We start from the raw sequence: 21,513 nt of genomic DNA, 5'->3' as shown, positions 1-21,513 counted from the left end.
TTGGCTGGTGTTTCAGTGATTGGTCAGGGTATGGCATCTGAATCAGATTTTCAGTGTTGACCATGGCCCGTTGGCAGTGGTAGCCTGAGAGCCTTATGTTCAGCAAGAGCTGAATGTGTTTTTTAAAGTGGCAGGACAGGGACATCAGCACTCTCAGTACTCTGACCAGGTGGAAGATCCTGCATCTCTAGGTTTATTTCTAATTTGGAGTTGGAGCCCTACATGGAAAAAGCCTCTTTTCTGCCGTATAGACCTCATGGAGTTCCTTCTTCAACATCCTGGTCTCTGAAGATGTTGGGCGGGTCGTCAACCACTCGCCCCTGTATCTCAATGCAACTTGCCCTTTGGTCTCAGAGTTCTTCTGGACCAAAACGACTGGCAACTCTCCTAGTCCTCTTGTCTGTGGTCTGGAGACAAACAGAGGTTGCAAAAGGGCCTTTGTTTGAGCGCATCAGTTCAGCACGCAAAGGTTTTCCGATTTTGAAACACAAAGGTGGGAAGGTGTTCGATAATATTGGTGTGGGTAAGAGTGGATCACGAGCAGAAAGGAGTCAAAAGCGGTCTTCACCCAGAGCACAATGATACACGACCAAGCCCGACAGCAGAAAGAAAACAATCCAACAATGGAGTTGATGCTTGTGCGCATTAACATAAAGTGGAGGAGTCACTACCTCGTGACTTGAAAAAAAATATCTTGCACACTTCTTTACCCAACACTAGATGGCAGGAGTATGCAAGGCATGTGTATCTACAGCCACACATGCCATCAAACACAAATTTACAGGAGTGATGAAAAATAAAGCGGGAACTGTCAACAGTTGCAACATGAGGGTGAAATGAGAAGGAGACAATCAAAACATGGAGAAGGGAGCAAACTGCCTGGCATACAAGAACACAATTCACCTGAGTGAACTGTAGTAAATGCAGTGCACAACACTTACTTTAGTTGAATTTCTTTAGTATTGACCATTGTTGGTGCACACAGTACGGTCTACATCTGGACAAATCTTTCAGGATATTTGCCCTTCTGCATTAGAATATAACAACTTCAATTTATGGGCTCTGGCAAACAAGGTTCTCAGGTTTCTGTGCCACAACTAGAGCGCAAGTGCACCCCAGAGATCAACAACTTATCAGGGGAAGAAAGCACATTGCCTGGCATAACAGCAAGCACACAATTCACCCACAAGGGCTGTGGTGTCAGCATGCCCACATTTAAAGTATCGTACCCACTGACGAAGGACAAACTCAATTCTAGTAACTGCATGAACAGTGTCAAGTCAAGTAAGAAATCCATCAGGCAATCTTTGCTTTACCCACTGCCCCCAAATGTTTCTATGTTAGGTGAGAGTAGTGCACCCAGTTTTGTTTTTCCTTTCCATTCAGGTAATTTCTCTTTTCTAAATGCTGAGCTTTAAAATATATGGAAGAACAGGAAACATCAGGGTTGGATGAGATGCTTATTCATGAAAGAAGGAACCTGGAAGTCAATTTCACATACACATCTGATTCTTTAGCTAATGCTCATGTCCCCATTTTACACACTGACCTCCACCCCCACCCCCCCAAAATCCATAATTTGTACTTTTTTCCTTTCTATTCTGTCAATCTTTTCTTCAACATTATCATTCCACTCCCTTTCTCCTGCTGTTCAAGCATCTCATTACCTCCTGGTCTTAGTATCCCCTTTCTAGAACATCCTCACACATCCTTGACTTCATTATTGAATGCTGGTAACCTCCATATCTTCGACTCTTTTGCATCCTGCAATCCATTCGTCACCCTCTTCCTTCTATAACACTGTTCTCCTGTTTCCCTTCCTTCATCATAAGTTTCTATGGCTAATGCAACATACAACTAACCTGTAACGGAAACGTGATCCAAGGCGGATGAATCCAGGACCACTCATACTTTTTTGCACCGGGCCACGGAGCCTGAAGAAAGCATGATGTTCAACAGCACATTTCCACAAGTGCTTGCAAGCTTTAGGGTGCTCCATCCTGAAGACAAAGGTGTGCTCCTGCTCTTTACCCTGAAACCGGCAGCAAAATGAAATGAAAGAATTAGAAATTTTACCAAAATTTCAGTAAAGGGTTGGGATTTATATGCCCATCACAGAAAGCATAACAACATATTTATACCTTCTTATATTTAAAGCCTGACAAAGCCAAAGAGCACTTACATAGATAGTAGAAACATTACAGAGGATAAGTAAAGTGTGTGACGTGGTCATCGTAGATGAAGTGCTGCCTGTTTTGTGCTGTAGAATTTATTGGAATTGACAGGAGCAAGCGCCAAGTAAACCAATAACTAAAATAGTGGACATGACCACATATTCACTATCTTGTGCACTGGAAGACCTGACCCTGCACCAATTGAAATCTGACGAACAAGTTATGGAAAGTAGCTCTTCCCTAATGGATTGCGCACGGAGCCAGAATGTAATGTCTCTACCTCAAGGAGGTCTGGATTAAAGGGTTGAGTGCTGCTCCCAAAAGGGAAAGATCAAGAGATGACCTACTTGAGCCCTTACCAGGGTATTCCACTGAAAAGTTCTTATTCTATACAGACAACACCAGGGAATCCCACTGCACTAGTGTTGTGCTTATTCTATCTGGCCAACACAAGACATTTATGAGAGTACTAAGCAAATGATATGCCCCTACAATGCAATCGAGGTATCACCCTTTACCATCCCATTCCTTACAGAACTTGCTAGGAGGCATAACCTAGCTTGAAACAGCATCTTTCTGTGGTTTATGTTTAGAGCCTTGACATCTGGAGAAGAGACGTTCAACATTACATCTTTGACAGACTCACTATGAACTCTTGTTGCTCAAAAGCCACTTTCTCAGCATGATTCCAGGATGCACTAACCACAGAATGTCCCCAGCCAAGTTAGAAGCCCAAAAGTACCGGAGTCCAGATGAAAACCTCAGATGAACACAGCCATCTTGAGGCAAGCTGCACCATTGCAGAAGTGAGAAGGAGTGTGTGAAATGCTAAGTGACAAAACTAAAACAGCTCATACTTGATAGGTGGCAAACCAAGAAAACGTGAGCAAAGAGAAAGGGAAGAAACACTGACAGCAAAGACGGGACTCCTAACACAGCCCCTAAAATATATGGAGTCAAGCTAAAGCGAGGAAGAAAAACATTGCTATTAATCATTCAACCTATTAATCATTCATTCATAGTCCTCACCTACACATTTCTCATGTCCTAGATCTTTGTACCCCACTGTCAGAACCCATTTGAGAGGGCCACACGGCACACAGGGTCTACTGGGCCCCAGCCATGGTGGCTAAGGCCTTTACTCCTGGTTTTCAGAGGCCCTACTTACTATGGATCCTGAGCAACTGGGCCAAGTATGCCTCCTGCCATTGACACTCATTGGTAGCTGTAGACGGGTAGTCAAAGGGTTCTTTCGGGTGAGTGAGTGAAGATACAGGTTAGTGAGCACGACTCAACTTAAAATGCACTCAGTGATGTCAATTATTGTTCAGTCTAAAACTTGTTTTATTATTAAAAAGAAGTACTTTATTTCTAACTGTGCATTCAAAGTATTATGACATTTGTAACCAACAGCACAATCCCTTTGTGGTCAGGGCTCCAGTGTTTTAATAGCAAATCCCTGTCCCATCCTCTTCCTTTTAATGTGTTTAGGGTTATTTCCCATACACTGGTGGCCACGTCCAGGGAACACTCACTAGTACGCCTTACTTAAGAGTCCACTCGGACTCTTAGGAAACAGTCAAAAATGCCTATGGTGCTGTAGCACCTTTAGCAGAGTGCCTGGGGCCTAAGAGGCATGTATCAAGTCTAACTTGCTCCAGCAATGAAGCGTTTAGTGTTTCAGCAGGTGTCCCGACCGTGGACACTTGCAATGCTCCACTTCAGCACACCTGAGTGGATAAGCAGGTGGAACATTAAGCAGCACCCAGTATGCACTCTTCTGAGCGGTGCAACCAAATTCAACCTTGATCGGAGGTCCTCCTGGCTTCTGTTGGCTTCCCCACACATGGAGGAAGGGGGGTGATCTTCGTCCTCCTAACTGAGTCCCAACGCTGGAGCAAACTCCTCTCAAAGCACCTCCTGGCATACAAGGTCACTGTAACGAGGCAGTACAAGCTTTTTTTTTTTTTTTTTACAATCCCCGCACAGCACTAAATTCACGGAAGCCCTCTTTTGGCATATGGAGGTCATCGATTTGATCCTGCACACAAGCAACAACACTTTCAGGGCACAGCCGACTCCTCAAACCGGGAGTCTTCTCGGCAGGGTTCCCCACTGGACCTCCCTCCAATGCTCTCTTACTCACAGGGCACACTATTCTTCGCAAGCAGTTAGGTGCTGGGGCTCCAGAGCAGGTGGTCTTGGTTTCCCTGGGTAATGGCCCCTCATCGACCAGGGAGACTAGAAGGTCTTGGACCACAGTCCTGCTCACAGGTAGAAATCTTGCAGGGCTTCCCCGCCTCACACAGCCCATCAGAGGTTTGGCAGATTACAAATTTTGGGGGGCTCGACCGCGTCGTCTTAGTCTATTTCCAGAAACCAAATGTGATTTAGGGGTCAGAGTCCTTTTAGCTTTACATTGGGGTTCTGGTTCTTTTGAAATGTACACTTTTCTTTTTCCCCTTCTAGAAAAGCAGTCTCTCACAGAAGGAAATACACGAGGCTGACACAGTTTGTATGAGTGGCAAGAGTTCACACATGGGTGTCAGACACAGTGATATGTGCATCAAAAGGTTACTACTGGTTGTCCAGCGGTATCCTTATGATTCCTTTACCAGCACCATCTCCTTCCTGAGATGTGTACATGCCCCTACCTGGTGAGCCATCACTGAATCAAAGAGCAGCCTTTTGAAGTGTAAAGGAAGAGTCTTTCTCCCTTCCTCCAGTGTGCCCTACCCAACTTACTTGGAATGCAGTAATAACAAATCTGCCTGGGAGGATTACTCTACTCCTCATGTCTTTCCCAAGCAGGTCTGGGCTTCCCAAAATGGAACCCAGGGTCCTCCATGGAATTTACTAAAGCAGGGACACTTTACTCTCCGTGTACTTTCACAACACGCATATCCACAAATACCGTTATCACCATGCATTGTGCCACTACAAACACACACACTGCCAGCACGCACACACACACTCATCATTTGCATGCTGCACACCACTTCAGTCTTTGTGTACTGTAGTTCTAGCAACCCAGCACATGCTTTTATCGCGCATACATTGCGCAGCACTACATCTCATGTGATTTATTCCTTGCAGGCATACAAACATTCAGTACTTGCACTAACCATTCATGCACTACACAGTGCTTGCTCTATCCCTGTTATGTGCCCTTCTGAGGCATACATATATCCATGGTAGTGTCACTACTCCTGTGCTACAAGGCACTCTACATGTAACAAACGTACACCAAGAGGTGAGGTAAGCACACAGCAGCACAACTTTAAAAATAAAATAAAAAAAAAAGTGAAGTGAAGGCGCTGCAGGCCTTACTCCAGTGACACAGGATGAAAAGGACCGGTTCACTCGTGCTGATTACTACACTTATGCTGCCACCACTGCGCTTGTGATGCTTATTTTATGGTGCAGGCTGTAGCCATCCACCACTATTAACGTAGCACTCTGGGTGACCCTCCCGATCCAACAAAACCGCAATCGTATGTCATGGCGCACTCATATGATCTAGGTTTACTTATTACAGAAAAACAAATCAACATCAGGGCTCCAGGCAATGGTACAGTTGGGCACTCAGGGCCCAGGGGTACATTTCCTTTATGATGCGGAGAATTTTTCTGTCTCAATATCCACCATTCAGGGTTTATGTAAAGTTTAGATTCTCTGCAGAGTTACCATATTTTTCCGAAAAACATGTTGCCAAAATCTTCAGGGACTCAAAAAATGTAACCCTGCTTAAAGAGCTCACCATCAACAACCAACAGACCGGCTCTTGCTGTGGAGTAATGCTACAAGTGTGCTAGTTGGTGAGGGTGCAGGCTACTTCCCTTTTACATCATGTGCGTTTCAAATTATTACTGAAAAATAGTTTGTATCATAGGGAAGAGTCTATGTAGAATCCATTTTCTGTACCTAAAGTAATGTTTTGAACTGAATGCTTTTGTTTAATATTTTCAAGAACAGACGGGACACTAACATCTACATCTCGAAACCTGGTCCAAATATTACAAAGAGTGGCTTCCGGGAACCTTTACAAGTCAATAATGGGAACACGTCTGAAGCAGAGCACCATAAACGCATACCTGTATCATCTCTCCATGTGTGCTCATCAACTCTACACATTTCCAAGCTCGTCAGCGGGTTATGCATTGCACGAACATTATCCAGTATTTCTTGCCATCCGCTATCAGATTCAGTTAAGTCTCAATTTCATAACTCATTTCTTAATTACCATCAGCTTCACTCCACGACTAGGCTACAGTATTTTGGCTTACTTTGCTTATTCCTCAAAGTGCATATCTGTTCTACCTCCGAAATTAGACAGAACACTGGAGGCATTGAGCGGGTTGAATAACCTCGCTGTGAAAGGTCGCTGTTCACCAGAAGGAACTCTTCTGCACGTCACTGTTCATGACCAGAGGGGGATACAAGTCCCCTTCAGTACTTCCCAATGAATTCTCATTCATAATAGTTCTCATTAACAATCATGTTTTTGTGCAAGGAACAGGGTGACAAATGCATGAGAACTGCGTTATAAAAAAAAAGTGTCAAAGTTATGACTCAACCAGAGGCAGGTTTGAATAATTAACTAGTGGGAAATAGCGAAAAATATCGCTAGTTACGTTTTTTCAACTGGAAGGAAATGGTACATAGATCGATTTCTGTCCGACCACTATGTGACAAACGAAAGTCTTATTCAGATGCAGCCAGTCTGGGACACCTTTGGAAGCATTCCTGATTTCTAGAATTTATAACATTTTCTATTTCCCACAACCCATTTCTATGACTCTTTTGTTGATCCCAACATTCAAGGAACCAACTGTACCATGAAGCCTAAAGGTGTGGTCAAGGTATGCCAGCTATAGTATCCACACCTTCTGTGATTTTACTGCCAACTTTTAAAGAGACTCTAAATTCACCCAAATTTTGGCTGAAGCACAATGATTCAGATTTTTCTCCTGGGCCAGAAAGTTTGAACTACAGAGCCAGACCTAGCGCATGGTCACCTTAGCATGCCTGACAAACTTAAACATTTAGATCAAGATCCAAAAGCACACTAAGAAGCTGAAAATTTCTTCAGTGCATTTTGGACTAATCCACAACCTCTGATGATACTAACCAAATCAGAAACCGATGTTTTTGCTATAGCTATCAGATTAAGGGTTTTCAGCTGTAAAGTTAATGTCAATCCACTAGACACATAGCTCAGTGGTAAACGTGGAAAGCTTTTTTTTTTTCCTTTTTGTTTTTTTAAGAAACCGTCTACTATCCCATTAAAGTTAAAAAGATTCAAACATTCACTTGTGTCCAGTCATTCACAGCATTTTTCATGGAAATCACATAAAATGCACCAGAAGCGTCCTGCTATCTCATTAGGCTTTAAACAAAGGAACACTAACGTAATTATGAAGTAAAAACAAAGAACAGTGGCACTGAAGGGAAATAGCTTGTGTTCGGATGTGCTCTTTGTGAAAGAGCAAAATGCAGTCACTCAAAGTGAAGTTAACCAGTGGCTCAAGTAGGCTGAACCATGTAGTGGGGGAAGCAAAATGTGAATGACAACAAAACACCTAGAGATAAAAAGAGATGGCTGAAAGTCCTTATATGTGAGTATTTTATACATATTTTAGTAAGATCAAAAGGTCTTTACTAACACCAGACATAAAAAAAATAAGACATTTAAATAAATAAAGAGCGGTGGACCCTTTAGCAAATCTCAGTTAAGAACAGCAATCTAATATAAAAGGGGAAAGAAAGAGGTATGGAGACAAAGGTAGCGCAGGTAAAGATTTACGAGAAGAAATGAGAATATGAAAAGCACCAGGAGACCTCTGGGATACAAAGCGGTACATACGTATTATTTAACAATCATCAAAGCAGTTTGCAAAAAAAAGTGCACAAAAGTAGGAAAATGCAAGAAGGGAAAAATTATTTTAAAAGAAGAAGAGAAGTGTCCCCCAGCTCTAAAAACAATGGTATGTAGGAAAAATAGGGAGATAATGGGAAAGGAATGGAATAAGGGGTGGGGGTGGGGGGGGGGGGGGGGGGGGGTCTGTGGAAAACACAAGGTGGGTAATAAGGCCAAAATAAACCAGCTGCAAACAATCAAGAGGGCGTTATCAGTACTAACAGGGAAGGCAACATAGTTTAATAACTCTGCTGATATCAGCTACACCACATTGGGGGTATTTGATGCAAAGAATTCAGCCGCTAAAACATTTTGCCAGGTGGATAACCGTAGTTCCAAAAAGGAAAAAAAAGCCAACAGCACAAGAGAAATCTCCAAGTTGAAAAGCTGCAAAATACATGGTCAAACCTCACCCCCTACTCTTAAAAAAGCTACTACCAAAACACAAAGTCAAAACTCATCCCTCTCTAGAAAAAGGTGATACCCACCTGTTCATCGTCCTCCACCACGACTAGCGTCAGTTTGCTCTTTTTGAAGTCCAGGCGTGTTATTTTAGGCCTTTATCAGGAAAGAAAGCACAATGTTGACATACAATTCATACACATGAGAGAGAGAAATAATTAAAGGATTAGAACTACACACTGACATGTAGGAGAAGAGAAGACCCAGAGTCATACAGGAAGGTTCAGAGGTACAGAAAACACACACCTTAAACGGTGAGGTTAATTTACAAATCAACAGTATTTATTTTTTTCTTTTAAAGTGGACTTATTTTTATTAGTACTTACTTTCGCACTATTGTTCATTACACCTCCTAAACACTAACCACTAGGTTGTCTCAACCTTACCTTGTCTGCCATCACACCTTTTCGATAATTATTATTGCATACTTCTGTAATGATCATTTAGAAGTCATTAGCAATGAAATCAACTTCTATTGTGCCTGTCAGGCCACTTCATCGATTATTCTGAAGCAACACCTCAGATACATCACAGATCCGGGGCACAGACCAACAGTGTTACAGAACGTATACTGTACTATGCAGACAGACAGGAAGGTTCACTGTCAACTTTTAGAATGAAAAACTGTTCATTCTGTCGCTCATGCTTGTTTGTGAATGGCTTTGAGAAGCAAGTTGTACATGCAATAACACATTCTAATTACTGATGGTTTGGTAAGATGGATTCACTGGCGCGTCAATTTATGTGGAACGACACCCGTCCGCTGGTCACGCTTAAAACCTGTCAAAGACACATTTACGACGGGAGGCTGGGCATGTCCAACACCCATTATTATCTCCACGCGATGCACTTGCTTGTGATCAATGATTGGGTGGGGGGTGGGTGGTCAGACCCGGCATATCGGCTGGAGCTCCGGTCGCTGGGCTACCCGCGGATCTTCGATATCCTGTACGGAGGCCCGATCTCGCGGGACATCCCAGACGTGACCAAAGTGACTTTACTGGGTTGGCAGGTGGCCCAGAGACTGTCGGGTGGTGGGGACGCATTACCCAGCAGACCCCGCTGTGGCATGGGAGACACCTAAGGGAGGTGGCGAACTTGGAGGGCTTTCAGAAGTGGGATAATATAGGCATCTCTACTCTGGGTGATGTATGGGAGGGGTCACATATGCGATCATTCGAAGACCTCCAAAAACTCTTCTCCTTAAACAAGACACAATTTCATAAATATCTCCAGCTCCGCCACGCCCTGCTAGTACACGTACAGGCTGGGGACAACATACCTGAACATAGCCCCATGGAGGCGAAGGTACTGATGGGGAATCTGGGTAAGGGAGGTGTTTCCCAGATATACCGTGCTTTGATCGCCAATACAACATGCCCCCTAGAGGGGCCCCGCCAGAGATGGGAGGGATGGGTGGGCCCCATGGTTGAGATGGACTGGAGTGAAGCACTGATAGCCCCCCGTACCCTGACAATGGTCACCCGCTTCCGGTTAATACAGACCTTTTACCTTCACAGAGCCTACCTCACACCAACCAACCTACACCGGGCAGGCCTCCAATCCCTCAGCGGAGTGCCCGCGATGCATGAACCCCGCAGCCGATTGTTTTCACCTGGTATGCACATGTCCAACTATAACGCCCTACTGGGGAGTGATCGTACAAGAGATCTCAGGAGTCCTACAGGAAAACATAGAAAGGGAACCACTACCCCTCTTATTGGGGATCATGGGAGACACTGGCCTGAGAAGATCAGATCGAGCATTCCTTGGGATGGCATGCCTGGTAGCTAAGAGGGACATAATGGTGGACTGGAAAGCCAGATGCGCCCCAGCACTTACTAAATGGAGACGGGGTTGGATTGGTGTGCACACCGGGAAAAACTGGTATACGAGGCCAGAGGATGTCCAAATAAATATGATAGTGTATGGGGGAAGTGGGAGGCCGCAGCAACCACTTTAGGCAATGTGTGACTCTTATTTGCATTGCGGTGCCTGGGAACCGGGACTTGAGACAGACTACTGTTAGGCGCCATGTTGGCACCTTGTTAATAAGTGTATGTTTCTTTAACCTTTTTCCTCCTGCAAAATCAATAAAATATCGTTATAAAAAATAATAATAATTACTGATACACTTTTTTCCCATTCTCTTAACTCCAAAGCAATTTTAAACAAATACAATTTCGGCTTGAGGGACAGACGTGCTTGATTTGGCCATGTTTGTAGCAGCAAAGTTTAGAGCCCTCTACCCCGAGGAGCCAGAGTAAACTAGCTGGTGTCTCCAGGACAGCTCTTTAATTTAACAAGGAATGTATCTACTTTTCATCAACATTAGTCCTTCATGGGCATTTCCCATTTTTCACATTGTCACTAATTGTTTCTATTGAACTTCTACACTTGAACTGAATTACTGGCCACATGCCTCATATTTACTCAACTTTCGGTAACTAATCCATTCAGAAGCTATTGCAAAAATAAAATCAGAGCACTGAATACTCCTTGTGGGTGGAGATGTTTTATTTTACTCTTGCTAAGACCAATTTAAAATGCTACATAAACAAATAATGTCAAGTTTGTGTAATGTAGGTTTTACTTTCGGAAAAGTCCATGCCTATAGAGGATAATAATAAACATTTTGTTCATATTTACTTGTTTAAAACGGTGATTTAATCAATAATTTGCCACAGTGAGATGCGGCCTTCAACTGATGGAATAAAATTCAGTTTGTTTTAGCTACGCCAACGCCCACAGCGTGACAAGATTATCATCCTTATTTTACATCCGCGCTGGACCCACTTCAGCACCCCCCACACAAATCCAAGGGGGTCGCTTCTGACTACCCATCTTTTAGATTTATTCTATGGAGCCCATAATAACAAAAAGCTCCCACATGATCTTCGAGAGACCACAATTTTAGTTATATTTAAACAGGATAAACCCTTTGATGAGTGAAGGGCATATCTTCCCATTTCTCTTATTAATATAGAGACAAAAACCATGGTTAGGTTTTTGTGACTAAGTTGTCTGGAGCGATCCGTACGTTTGTCCAAGAGGATAAAAATGGCTTTGTGCCCAAGAGGAGCACCAGGCTCTGTTGGCTCATGCACAACATGTGGGCGATGACAGTGGCCACCAACTACTAGATAGAAAGTCTTTGATATGATTTATTGCCCCTTTATGTTTCAATTGTTATAGTGAATGAATATTGGTCTACGATTTCTTCGATACATGGAAACTTTATATAACATCCCTCGGGCCTAGGTGCCGGCGAATGGGGTGGTTTCCGATCAGTTTCCCATCAAGAGGGGGTCCCTCAAGGGTTGCTTGCTTGGAGCCTTTCTGCCTGCATTAGTGATAGAACCCTTGAGCAAATAGTTTATTTATTTAGTTTTATATAGTGGGAACCTGACCCTACCTAGTATCAGAGCACTGTACATCAGGAAAGCAAAAGGTAAACATACAAGACTATAAAAATGTAGAACAACAAAGTAACTACAAGAAAGCAAGTTGACCGTCGTGTTCGGAATGGTCATAGTCTTGTGGAATGGTCAAATATGGAAGTTAAAGCCTGGGAAGGTTGCATCTTCACTGGGAAAGGACTCTGTTCAGAAGTAGTTGCTTTAGTTTTTATTTGAAGAGGGCAGTTGAAGGGTTGGATCTTCTCCGAGGTGTATGCGAATTCCAAAGTTTAGGGGCAATTCCGGAGAAGGAACACTTGTAGGTTCTGTTTTTTTGTTGTTGTTTTTTTAATTTGTAGGGCTTCAGTATAATGGAGCCTGTGCTTCATAAAGTTATTTTTTTCACCTGATAGGATGAGTTTTCTTAGCCAAGTAAGCTGGAATGTTGTGGTGAAGAGCTATGTGTCAAGCAAGCTATTTTTAGATGGATCTTTGACTCATAAGGTAGCCAGTTCAGTGCTTTAAAGTCCGGGGTAATGTGATTGGTTTTTTGTGTGTTTATTTTGAGCTTGTGATGAGCTGAGCTGCTGCGTTAAAGATTGCCTTCAGAGGTGCCAGTTTTGCTTTTGATAGTCCCACAAGGGTAGCACTACCATAATCTAGTTTGGAGTGCTTGTACTGCTGTCTTGAGATCTCAAAGTTTTAAATTTCCTTAGTGCGTGCCATTGGTAGTTGGCACCCCTGGTTGCAACGCTGATGTAATCCTGCATTGAAATGTGATTGTCCAAGATTATTTCTTAAAGACTTTGAAGAGGGTAGAGTTCCAGGCCGTTCGATGAGAGAGACATTCTTTGATTTTAGGAGTGTGGTTGGGTGGAGTGATTTGGAGGAATTTAGTTTTTAAAACATTCAGTTTGAGGTGGTTATGAGTCAGCCAATCCTGAATTTTTGTCAGGGTGTTTTAGAGGATGCTGATATTTTCAGGAGAGGCTATTTTCAGTAGAGTTGGGTATCAGCAGCTCACAAGTCATGAGATGTTAAAGATTTTGATGATTTCAGGCAAGGGTTCCATGACAGGTTGAATAGGGTGGGGGAGAGTGAAGAGCCTGGAGGGACACCAATCGTGACTGACGTTGGGATGAATAGAGCATGGTTGATCATAACTCTTTGAGATCTGTTGTGCACAATTAAAGAGACGATTTTAACATGGGACCAGAGAGAGACATCCTGCATTCTAGGCGGTTCATAAGGTACTCGTGTTTAACTGTGTGAAACACAGCTGATAGAACAAGCAGGATTAATAAGTACGATTCATTCTGGTTGAGAAATTTCATGGCATTATCGACTATATGGACCAAGGCAGTTTTGGTACTGTGATCCAGCCTGTAACAAGCATTGGTCTATGAGCTGGAATTGCTCTATGTGATTGTATAGTTGTCGATGTACGCATTTTTCCTTGAGCTTGGCCAAAGTTGGTATATTGGAGATAGGTCAGTAGTTGGTAGGATTTGACTGGTCAAAGCTGGGTTCTTTTTAATATAGGGGTAACCTAGCCATTTTTCAGACAACCTGGTATGGAGCCTTGTGTTCGATAAGTGTTGATAATCCTGGTCCATAAGGGAAGCCGGGAGTGTCTGATCTTATTGAGAAGTTTGGAGGGTAAGGGATCGTTGAAGTGGTTAGAGTATTTCACAGAAGATAATGGTTGTAAGATGTCAGATTCGTCCAGAGTTTTAAAGATGGACCAAGAAGCATTGTTTTTTAGTGTAGGGGAGGGGTTTTCAGGGTGTTCTCTCTGAATTATGGGGAAGTAAGGTAGAGGGGCATCGATAGTTAAGAGCATTACAGTGTTTTGGATATCAGTGTCAATTACTTTTACTTTCTCAATAAAGAAGGAGGCACACATCGCAACGGGGCAGAGTTACATTCTCATAATTAAATTCTCAGATAAAAGGAAATTAATTTTCCTACTAGTCTGATTTTTGACAAATTCAAACATTGTTTTGGGACGGTTTGTGGCCTTGTCATGTTGTTGTTTGATGCTTTGGAGCGTCTGATTAGACTTTTTGTGAGTCAATGCACTGATAAGGGTTTGCTTTGGCCTGGTGGCAGGACAGAGTACTCTTATATGCGGTAGATATGCTCCTATTTGAGCAGCAACATGAATACTTACATCCCACACATTATAGACATCTTAAAAATGTATGGCGTCGCTTCTGACAGAAATTAAATTAGAATAAAGTTACCCATGTGCATCTTTTGTAAGGCATCCCCATTGCCGGGGAGATGCGGTTGTGAGAGAACTAGGGGTTCACTTGTGTTACTTAGGCATGGAGATTACACTGAGGTATCACATGTGTTGGGAGTTGAACATTCTCTCACCGCCTATTTTGATAAGTTAAAGCAAGATATCTTCAACTTTGCCACTGTCGATTAAAGGATGGACTGTGTTTAAAGAGATTACTCTTCTATGATTTGTAAATTTGTTGCAAAATTATCCCTTTATACTACCACTCACTTTTTTTTTAGGAGCCTTCTGCCTAGGATTGCAGCATTTTTGTGGGATAATAAAACCCTGCAAGCCTACTTTGCTAAATGTAGGCAGGGTATGTATGAACACAGACCTAGGTTGGGCAGAAAAATTGTATTACTGGGCTGCACAACTTATCCCAATAGAGGACTGGCTGCATGGAGAAAGGCATGACTGATTTAAGAATGGAACTAGATATCCTAAATAAATACTATGTGATTTTGTACAGTACGACTGTACCACATGCTTTGCCCTCAGTTACCAGGAGTCTGTTAATTTGCTGGCATGAAGCAATGAAACATAAGCAGCACAACACCTTAACGAAGACCACTCTATTAGGAAAGGAACATGGCTAGTATATACAGTTCAATTGACTGGGCTTCAGGCATGGGATTTGATCAGTATCTCCACTTTGGGGGATATTTGGTCCCATAATATAAAATGATACGCTGAATTAACTAAATCAACTCCGCCTCATATATCCAAGTTCTATAGGTATCTAAAATTGAAGCACGTCCTCAAACATTACTGTAGCACCTTAAGAGTGGTGTCTGACTGAACTCCCTTAGAGGACAAACTAGTAGTAGAGGAATGAGGAGATTATGGTATATCAAAAGTAATGTTCATTATTGGTTAACTCCATAGATTCCACAATTAATTTAAAATTAAAAAAGGAAGGAAGATGTGGGCCCTTTGAATGAGCAAGAAAGGGTATAAGCCACAATGGCAGCAAGAACATTGGCAATATTCTCTCCCCTCAGACTGATTCAGTGCAAACACATTCATGAATTGTATTATAACCCAGAGCAACTATGGAAAATAGGTAAAATTCAAGACCCTTGTGGCAAAATGTATAACATTTCCAGGGCCACATATTTGAATGTGATTAGAAGTGTCTGAATGTTTCCCAATACTGGCAAGTGGCTCGAACACCTGGGGAGAGGTAGTGCAACTAGTAATTGCTGTGAACTCTAAAATGGTGATAACTGGGTATAATGGATGAATGGTGGTGCTCACATAATGTTAGAACTATTGTCGACGTGGGCTCAGTTACTAGCCAGGAGAGACACTGCCAAGCACTGGCAACCAGAAGTGGCTGACTCGATAAGAGAATGGAAAAAAAGATGTACTACTGTGCCATGTTTGAAGAACTGGTAAGCAGAGACGTGGATTCTATTTAAACAAAATAAAAAGCATACCAAGAATTGGGGATATTCGTGGGATTATAAGCAGAATTGGAATTCATATCTGTAACTGTACAATGGAATTTCTATTTATTTACAATTCCTTGACCAGCTCTCATGGTATGGGAGGCACTTGTTTTACAATTTATACGAAGTGATCATCATGTGGTGCACATACCGGTGTTTTCTTCATTGCTGAAAACAATAAACAGGTTAAATTAAAAAATAATAATTCAAGGGTGGGGAAATCTAGGAGGCCGGAAGCCTAGTTTAAGAGAGATAGCCTCTGTTCGGATCGCAGCACGGCTCCTGAGATAGCACCTGGCCTCGATGTTGCCAGGAATGCACGTCTGACTGAAAAAGGGAGCTCCTGAAAGCAAGGGAACTGTCTCATCGCCGGGCCAGACAGGCATTCAGGGCAATCATGCAGTGCACGAAGGGCCTCTCTCACAGTCAATGTGTAGGCTGCTTTTGGCTGTTTGTGGGCCTGCTTTCTGCTCTGATGTGCCGGTTTTTACTTTTATTTCCTTAACACTCCCACAAATATTGCCAGAAGTTAGCACAAACGCATGTAGTCACATACGCTGCAAATCACCTATACAGCTTTTCCTCACAAGTTTTAAACAACCGTGATTTGCAAATGTGGGCTACTTTTTTAGCTATCAGACTTGCTAATGGGTATCACTTTAAAGTTGGTGTCCAGACCTATCTTCTGTCCCAGTCAGACCCAAACTGTCAGGAATCTAGTCACAATACTGGGCATTTAGCTGGATTTTCGTCTCTGGATCCAAGGAGTCAGAGCCTGCAGTTCACCTCCGATAAATATTGCCCTTCAAAGATAAATTGAAAGTTCCTAGATGGTGAGAAATCTAACTTTTTCGTTAACTCAACTGAAGTTTATAAGTGATTACACAATGGGCAGCCACACACAGAAAGCGCTAGGACAATTGGTTTCAAATACAGCACAGGAGAAGGCACAAATGGCAAACACAACATACCAGGTGCCCAAACATGGCGAAATATTATAAAGATGTGTTGTAGTTTCCGAGGCAAGCAAACTCACAGACTTGCTGCTTTCATCAATTCCAATTCAAATACCTCAGAGGCCACCTCACACTCCGAGGACTACAAGTCAGACAGAGGGGAAACTCCCATATCACACCTAGATCTATAGAGGATGTGCTTCAATAAAGAACAAACTGATGGTGATAGGCGGGTGGCAAAAAACAAACAAATTTGACAAATTGATAATAGGGTGCTGGAAAAGGGTGACTCTTCTGGTACTAGCTGGACAGACTGGCCTTAGGCCGAGCGATAAGTTAGTCATTCCCTCAACAAGTGTTTACGACATGTATGGCAACCTGGAACTGGTTTAGAATGCTTTTCCAGGTAGAGTGGAGGAGGAGTTCTAGTTGAAATTGTAAGGGGAGTCTCGTCTAGAATACTAATCACTGTGTATGATGCCCAGGGAAAACAACATGGAGGAACGTCTAGTCAGAAAATATGCAAGTCAAAAATATCTGGTGTGGTCTAGTGCCTTTAATTATGGAATGTAGGGGGTGACAACGCATCTGGGAGGTAGCAAGGCTGATCACGTTTTAATGGCTATATTTACCAGATACACCTTTCTGACTTGGAATGTAAAAGGTCTCAAGAACTTGTACATCACACACAGGGTCTGCGCTTACTTGATAGGGGGGGGTTTCACATGCCGCCCAGTTACAAGAAACACACCTGAGTTCAGAGGACGTTAAGTGGAGAAAGAAATGGAGAGGACAAGTACACATCATAACCACAAGAGGGGTCTTATTATGCATCAGGCAGAGAAAACTCTTTCCACCCAGCAGAAAACACGAGTACAGAAGATTTATGTTAATTGAAGGGATAGCCGAAGGCAATATGTCAGTAATCCTCTGTATATGTGCCCCCACCAGAATAAAATCTTAATTTCTAGACTATTGCTTCCCATATAAGGTGTTAGTAGCACACCTATGATTTTCTGGGATTTTAGATGCATAACAAATGAATCTATGGACAGGTCTAGGCACCCCAATTCCAATGGGTAGAATGACAGCTACATAAAGGGCTGGGCAGAAGGAGGAAACCTCGGGTAAATCGGGAGAGAAATTCAGCAAGCTGACAGAAAATATTGATATTAAACACATTTATGATTTCCTTACTAGATTACAACTTTTCCTCTGTGCCACAGACCTGCACAGACGCACCCCACATATTATCTCAACAAAACTCTTTCAGACCACAAACCTTTAGTGAGGACTCTGAACTTTGGAAGCCCTTGCACATGCATTCCGAACTGTTGTCTGCTTGATGAAGCCTTCAGGGGGGAACAATAAGAGAATCTATAGCTACTAACCTCTAAGGAAACACAGGTTCTGTAGTAGATATACATATAGATTGGGAAGTGCTGAAGAATGTCACAAGAGGGATCTATATATACACCCATCAAGCACAGTTCATATGGTATTACACAGAGACCTATACAAACTTGGTAGGAGGACAGAGGTTAGCTAAAACAGCCCCCACAGTAACAAGTCAATCAAATGGGAAACAACTGTCTACTGAATTGCTAAAAAAAAAAAAACTCAGGATGTTTGATAACGAAGAACATAAAAGACAAAACTCCAAAAGAAACCTTGCTAATTGCCTGTTGGCACAATAAGCCCACTAGGATGCACCCCATTCTCCTCTAGTAATGCATAAGCTGCATTTCGGAACACATGTCAACTCTAACAAGGATAGGATACTGTTGTGTACATCTGTCAGGGAAGCAAAGTTAAGCACAGTAACCTCAGCTACAAAAGAAAGGTATGAGGGACCTACTCCCACACATGAAATGAGTCATGAAGCAGTTAGCCCTGTATAAAGCCTCAAGAAGTGACTGTTTACCTAGAGAAATCAAAACAAATTTACTGACACCCTAGCCATGAGACTACTGACAGTAGACATGTCTGCAAAAGAAACAAGCATTTTCAATGCATGTCTCACATTTGCTTAAGATGCTTACAGAGCTATTAGCGCTGTAAATGCATAACAACTTTTCTTGTGATATAAAATGGTCCTCTCTACCACATAATACCCTGCATATAACAAACACTTACATTTACCTGCAACAAAAATGCACATATTGCTATTAATTACATTTTTAATATTATTTTGGGGTCCCCCCCAACCTAGTGCTGGGGACCCAAAGATGCTCTAGACAGAAAGAGCAGGTTGTGCAGTGAGTTATGGGCGAAAATGTTTTGTAAAAGGAATGCCCCGCAAAGCATTATAGGTTGAGTTTACTAGTGCAGCAACTATTGTACTATCTTGACTGTAATGATCAGAACCACCCCTAGAGGGCCCTACTATAAAAATATTTGTAAGAAACATGGTCATGTAACCACATACAGTCAGCCCCTAGAGGGCATAAAGACATGAAAACAGAATGGCAGGAAATAATGCAGCATAGCCATAAATATAGCCCCTAGAGAGCATAGTGCCTTACACATTTTCAGGTCTACTGCATTATTATTACAAACAAGGCCCTTAAAACACAAACTACTTCCAACCTTAAAACCATAGTTACAGCCATAAGAGAACTTAATAAGACATTGAATGATGGGAGAGGTAATATTTTGCTCCCCCCACAGCCCCAACCTAATGTGAGGACCCATAGAGGCTCTAGACAGAAAGAGTGCATTGTGCTGAATATTTGGATGGTGGTCCTATTGTTAGAGCCACCACATGCTGAGTTATGGGCAAACAATCTTTTGAAAAAGAAATGCCCCGCAAAGCATTATAGGGGGAGTTTCTAGAGTACGTGAATATTGTAGTATTGGCTCTCCTGCTGTGCAACTACAGCTGTAAACAAAGGAGCCTGAGGTAATTTTCAATTCGCTCTGGCTCTGTGAGGACTTTGTTCTAATAGCCTTATAGCCATTCATAGCTGGGCTATCCCAGCAATTAAAGTCATGCTCCCTTGTTGAAGGCCCTCACCAAACGCTGGAGCGGGTCTTTAATGGCCAGTAGAGCCCACTTCAGCGGGCTCTAAGGCCATAGCAGACACATTAAATCGAATTTCAGTTTTATTTATGTGGCCATGACATACCACTCACCAACACAGAAACAACTGGGTGCAGACTTCTCAAAACACCTCATATTGTTCACAACATTCGTGTAATTTACTCACGGTTTACTTTGTAGATCTGACATTTTTCCTGGAGGAAGACTTGCTAGCGTAGAAAACTGCATGGTAGGGCAACTGATATTCACTAGGCGTGTAGCCATAGGTGATCATGTATATTCATCATACATGATATCAATACGAGCTCACATTTATATTTGTTCTATATTAACCAATAAAAATAAAGTATGTGCCCTAGTAAACCATACTGAATGATGGTGGAGGTCCTTGTGAATGACGTGAACTGATTAAAAAGAATTATGCGTTAGATTAGGGCAGGTGCAGGCCGTTACAAATGAAAAAATACTAGGTTTTGTAGTGAAACTACTGCCCAGCTTTATGGGACTTTAGGTCAGTGAATGTGATTTACTTCTGTTCGGTCATACAAATGAAGGTACTTCATGCTACCACTGAGAAGAGGGCATTTACAATTTCCTAACTACAGTAATACATATTATGTTACAGATCTATTCTCTTCCTGGTTTCTACAGGTGCTTGTTCAGACTTTATAGGCTGATTTCGTAAAGTATACTAAGAGGATTTTTTTACCCCAGTACACATGCACAAACTCAAACAATAACATTCTTGGTTTAGGTTGCTTTAGTTTTTTTTTTTACATTTGCTAAATATTTCAACGTACATTTAGCCAAAATTATTTGGGCAAAAATAAATTACAACATAATTTGGTATATTTTTATAACTGCTTACATTTCTGGTTTTGCCCTTCATCAGGGGTTATTCATTATCCTTACACCCCTGACATGGAATTCTTGTGCACTGACACAGCCTGTCCACGATGCCACATAATAGATGCAGCCTTACTCCAGATGTTCTGGTTGTGCCCTTTGCTCTCCAAGTACTAGTGCGAGATCCCAGCCCCCCTGGCCAGAAGCAGGGGAGACAATACCGCATAACTAGTGAACTTGCTTACTGGACCAGTTGCACCGCACCAAGAAAAACAGGGCCACTGCTCGTTTCATAGGTCTAGCAACACTACTTGCTTACAGGCAAATGGAAATCTTCCAATTCCCTCACCCTGGCTGGCTATTCTCCATGAGTACCTGGGCGCAGGCCAACAACAGGGCACTATCCCGAGAATACGCTAAGGGACTGCACAAATATCCTATAGCGGCTGTAACAAAAAGGGAATACTTTAACATACAAAAGTACTTTGATAGCACAATACAAAAAAATCCCCAAATTAAAAAATAAATAAATCAGTGTGAAATAATATTTTCACAAAGTCCGTTTATTTCAGTCCAAAACGCCTTCTGATCATGTGGCATTAATTATCACCATCCACTTATTCCATGCAGTGCAGCCATATATCTTTGAAAGACCTGTCATTGTGATGTGCATCCAGTTCTGTCCTCATTTTGCGTACATCCAGATACTCTTTATTCCATTTTATTTGTGGTTAAATTTTTAGCTCCACAGCCCTTACTTCCAATACATCCAAATGCACTTACTAAAACTATTCTGTGCTGTACTTCAAGTTAAGCCTATAGTCATCCTTCTGAAGATATCTTTTAGGTATCCTCTTCATAAAGCTTCCAGATCATCTTTTTAAAGACCGATTGTGAACAGGGCCAATAATTGGAAGGGACCTTAGGCCAGTATATTGTTTACCACTGGTTTGATGTTCGGTCAATTTACTTT

At 42.3% G+C, this 21,513-nt stretch overlaps 1 protein-coding gene across 2 annotated transcripts in view; it reads right to left on the bottom strand.

Moving 5' to 3' along the window:
- Positions 1 to 21,513, bottom strand: part of EPB41L5 (erythrocyte membrane protein band 4.1 like 5) — an 873,454-nt gene that overhangs the window by 454,538 nt on the left and 397,403 nt on the right. For both annotated transcript variants that reach the window (XM_069224616.1, XM_069224615.1), the window contains exons 11-12: positions 8,583 to 8,652; positions 1,863 to 2,032 (exon numbers count right to left, since the gene is read on the bottom strand). In XM_069224616.1, the coding sequence (XP_069080717.1) occupies positions 1,863 to 2,032; positions 8,583 to 8,652 (240 nt within the window). The remainder of the gene's footprint in view (positions 1 to 1,862; positions 2,033 to 8,582; positions 8,653 to 21,513) is intronic.

Source organism: Pleurodeles waltl, chromosome 3_1, assembly GCF_031143425.1.
Source record: "Pleurodeles waltl isolate 20211129_DDA chromosome 3_1, aPleWal1.hap1.20221129, whole genome shotgun sequence".
Taxonomy (NCBI): Eukaryota; Metazoa; Chordata; class Amphibia; order Caudata; family Salamandridae; genus Pleurodeles; species Pleurodeles waltl.
The sequence above is the reverse complement of the archived record's forward strand: the minus strand, read 5'-3'. Positions and strand labels throughout refer to the sequence as shown.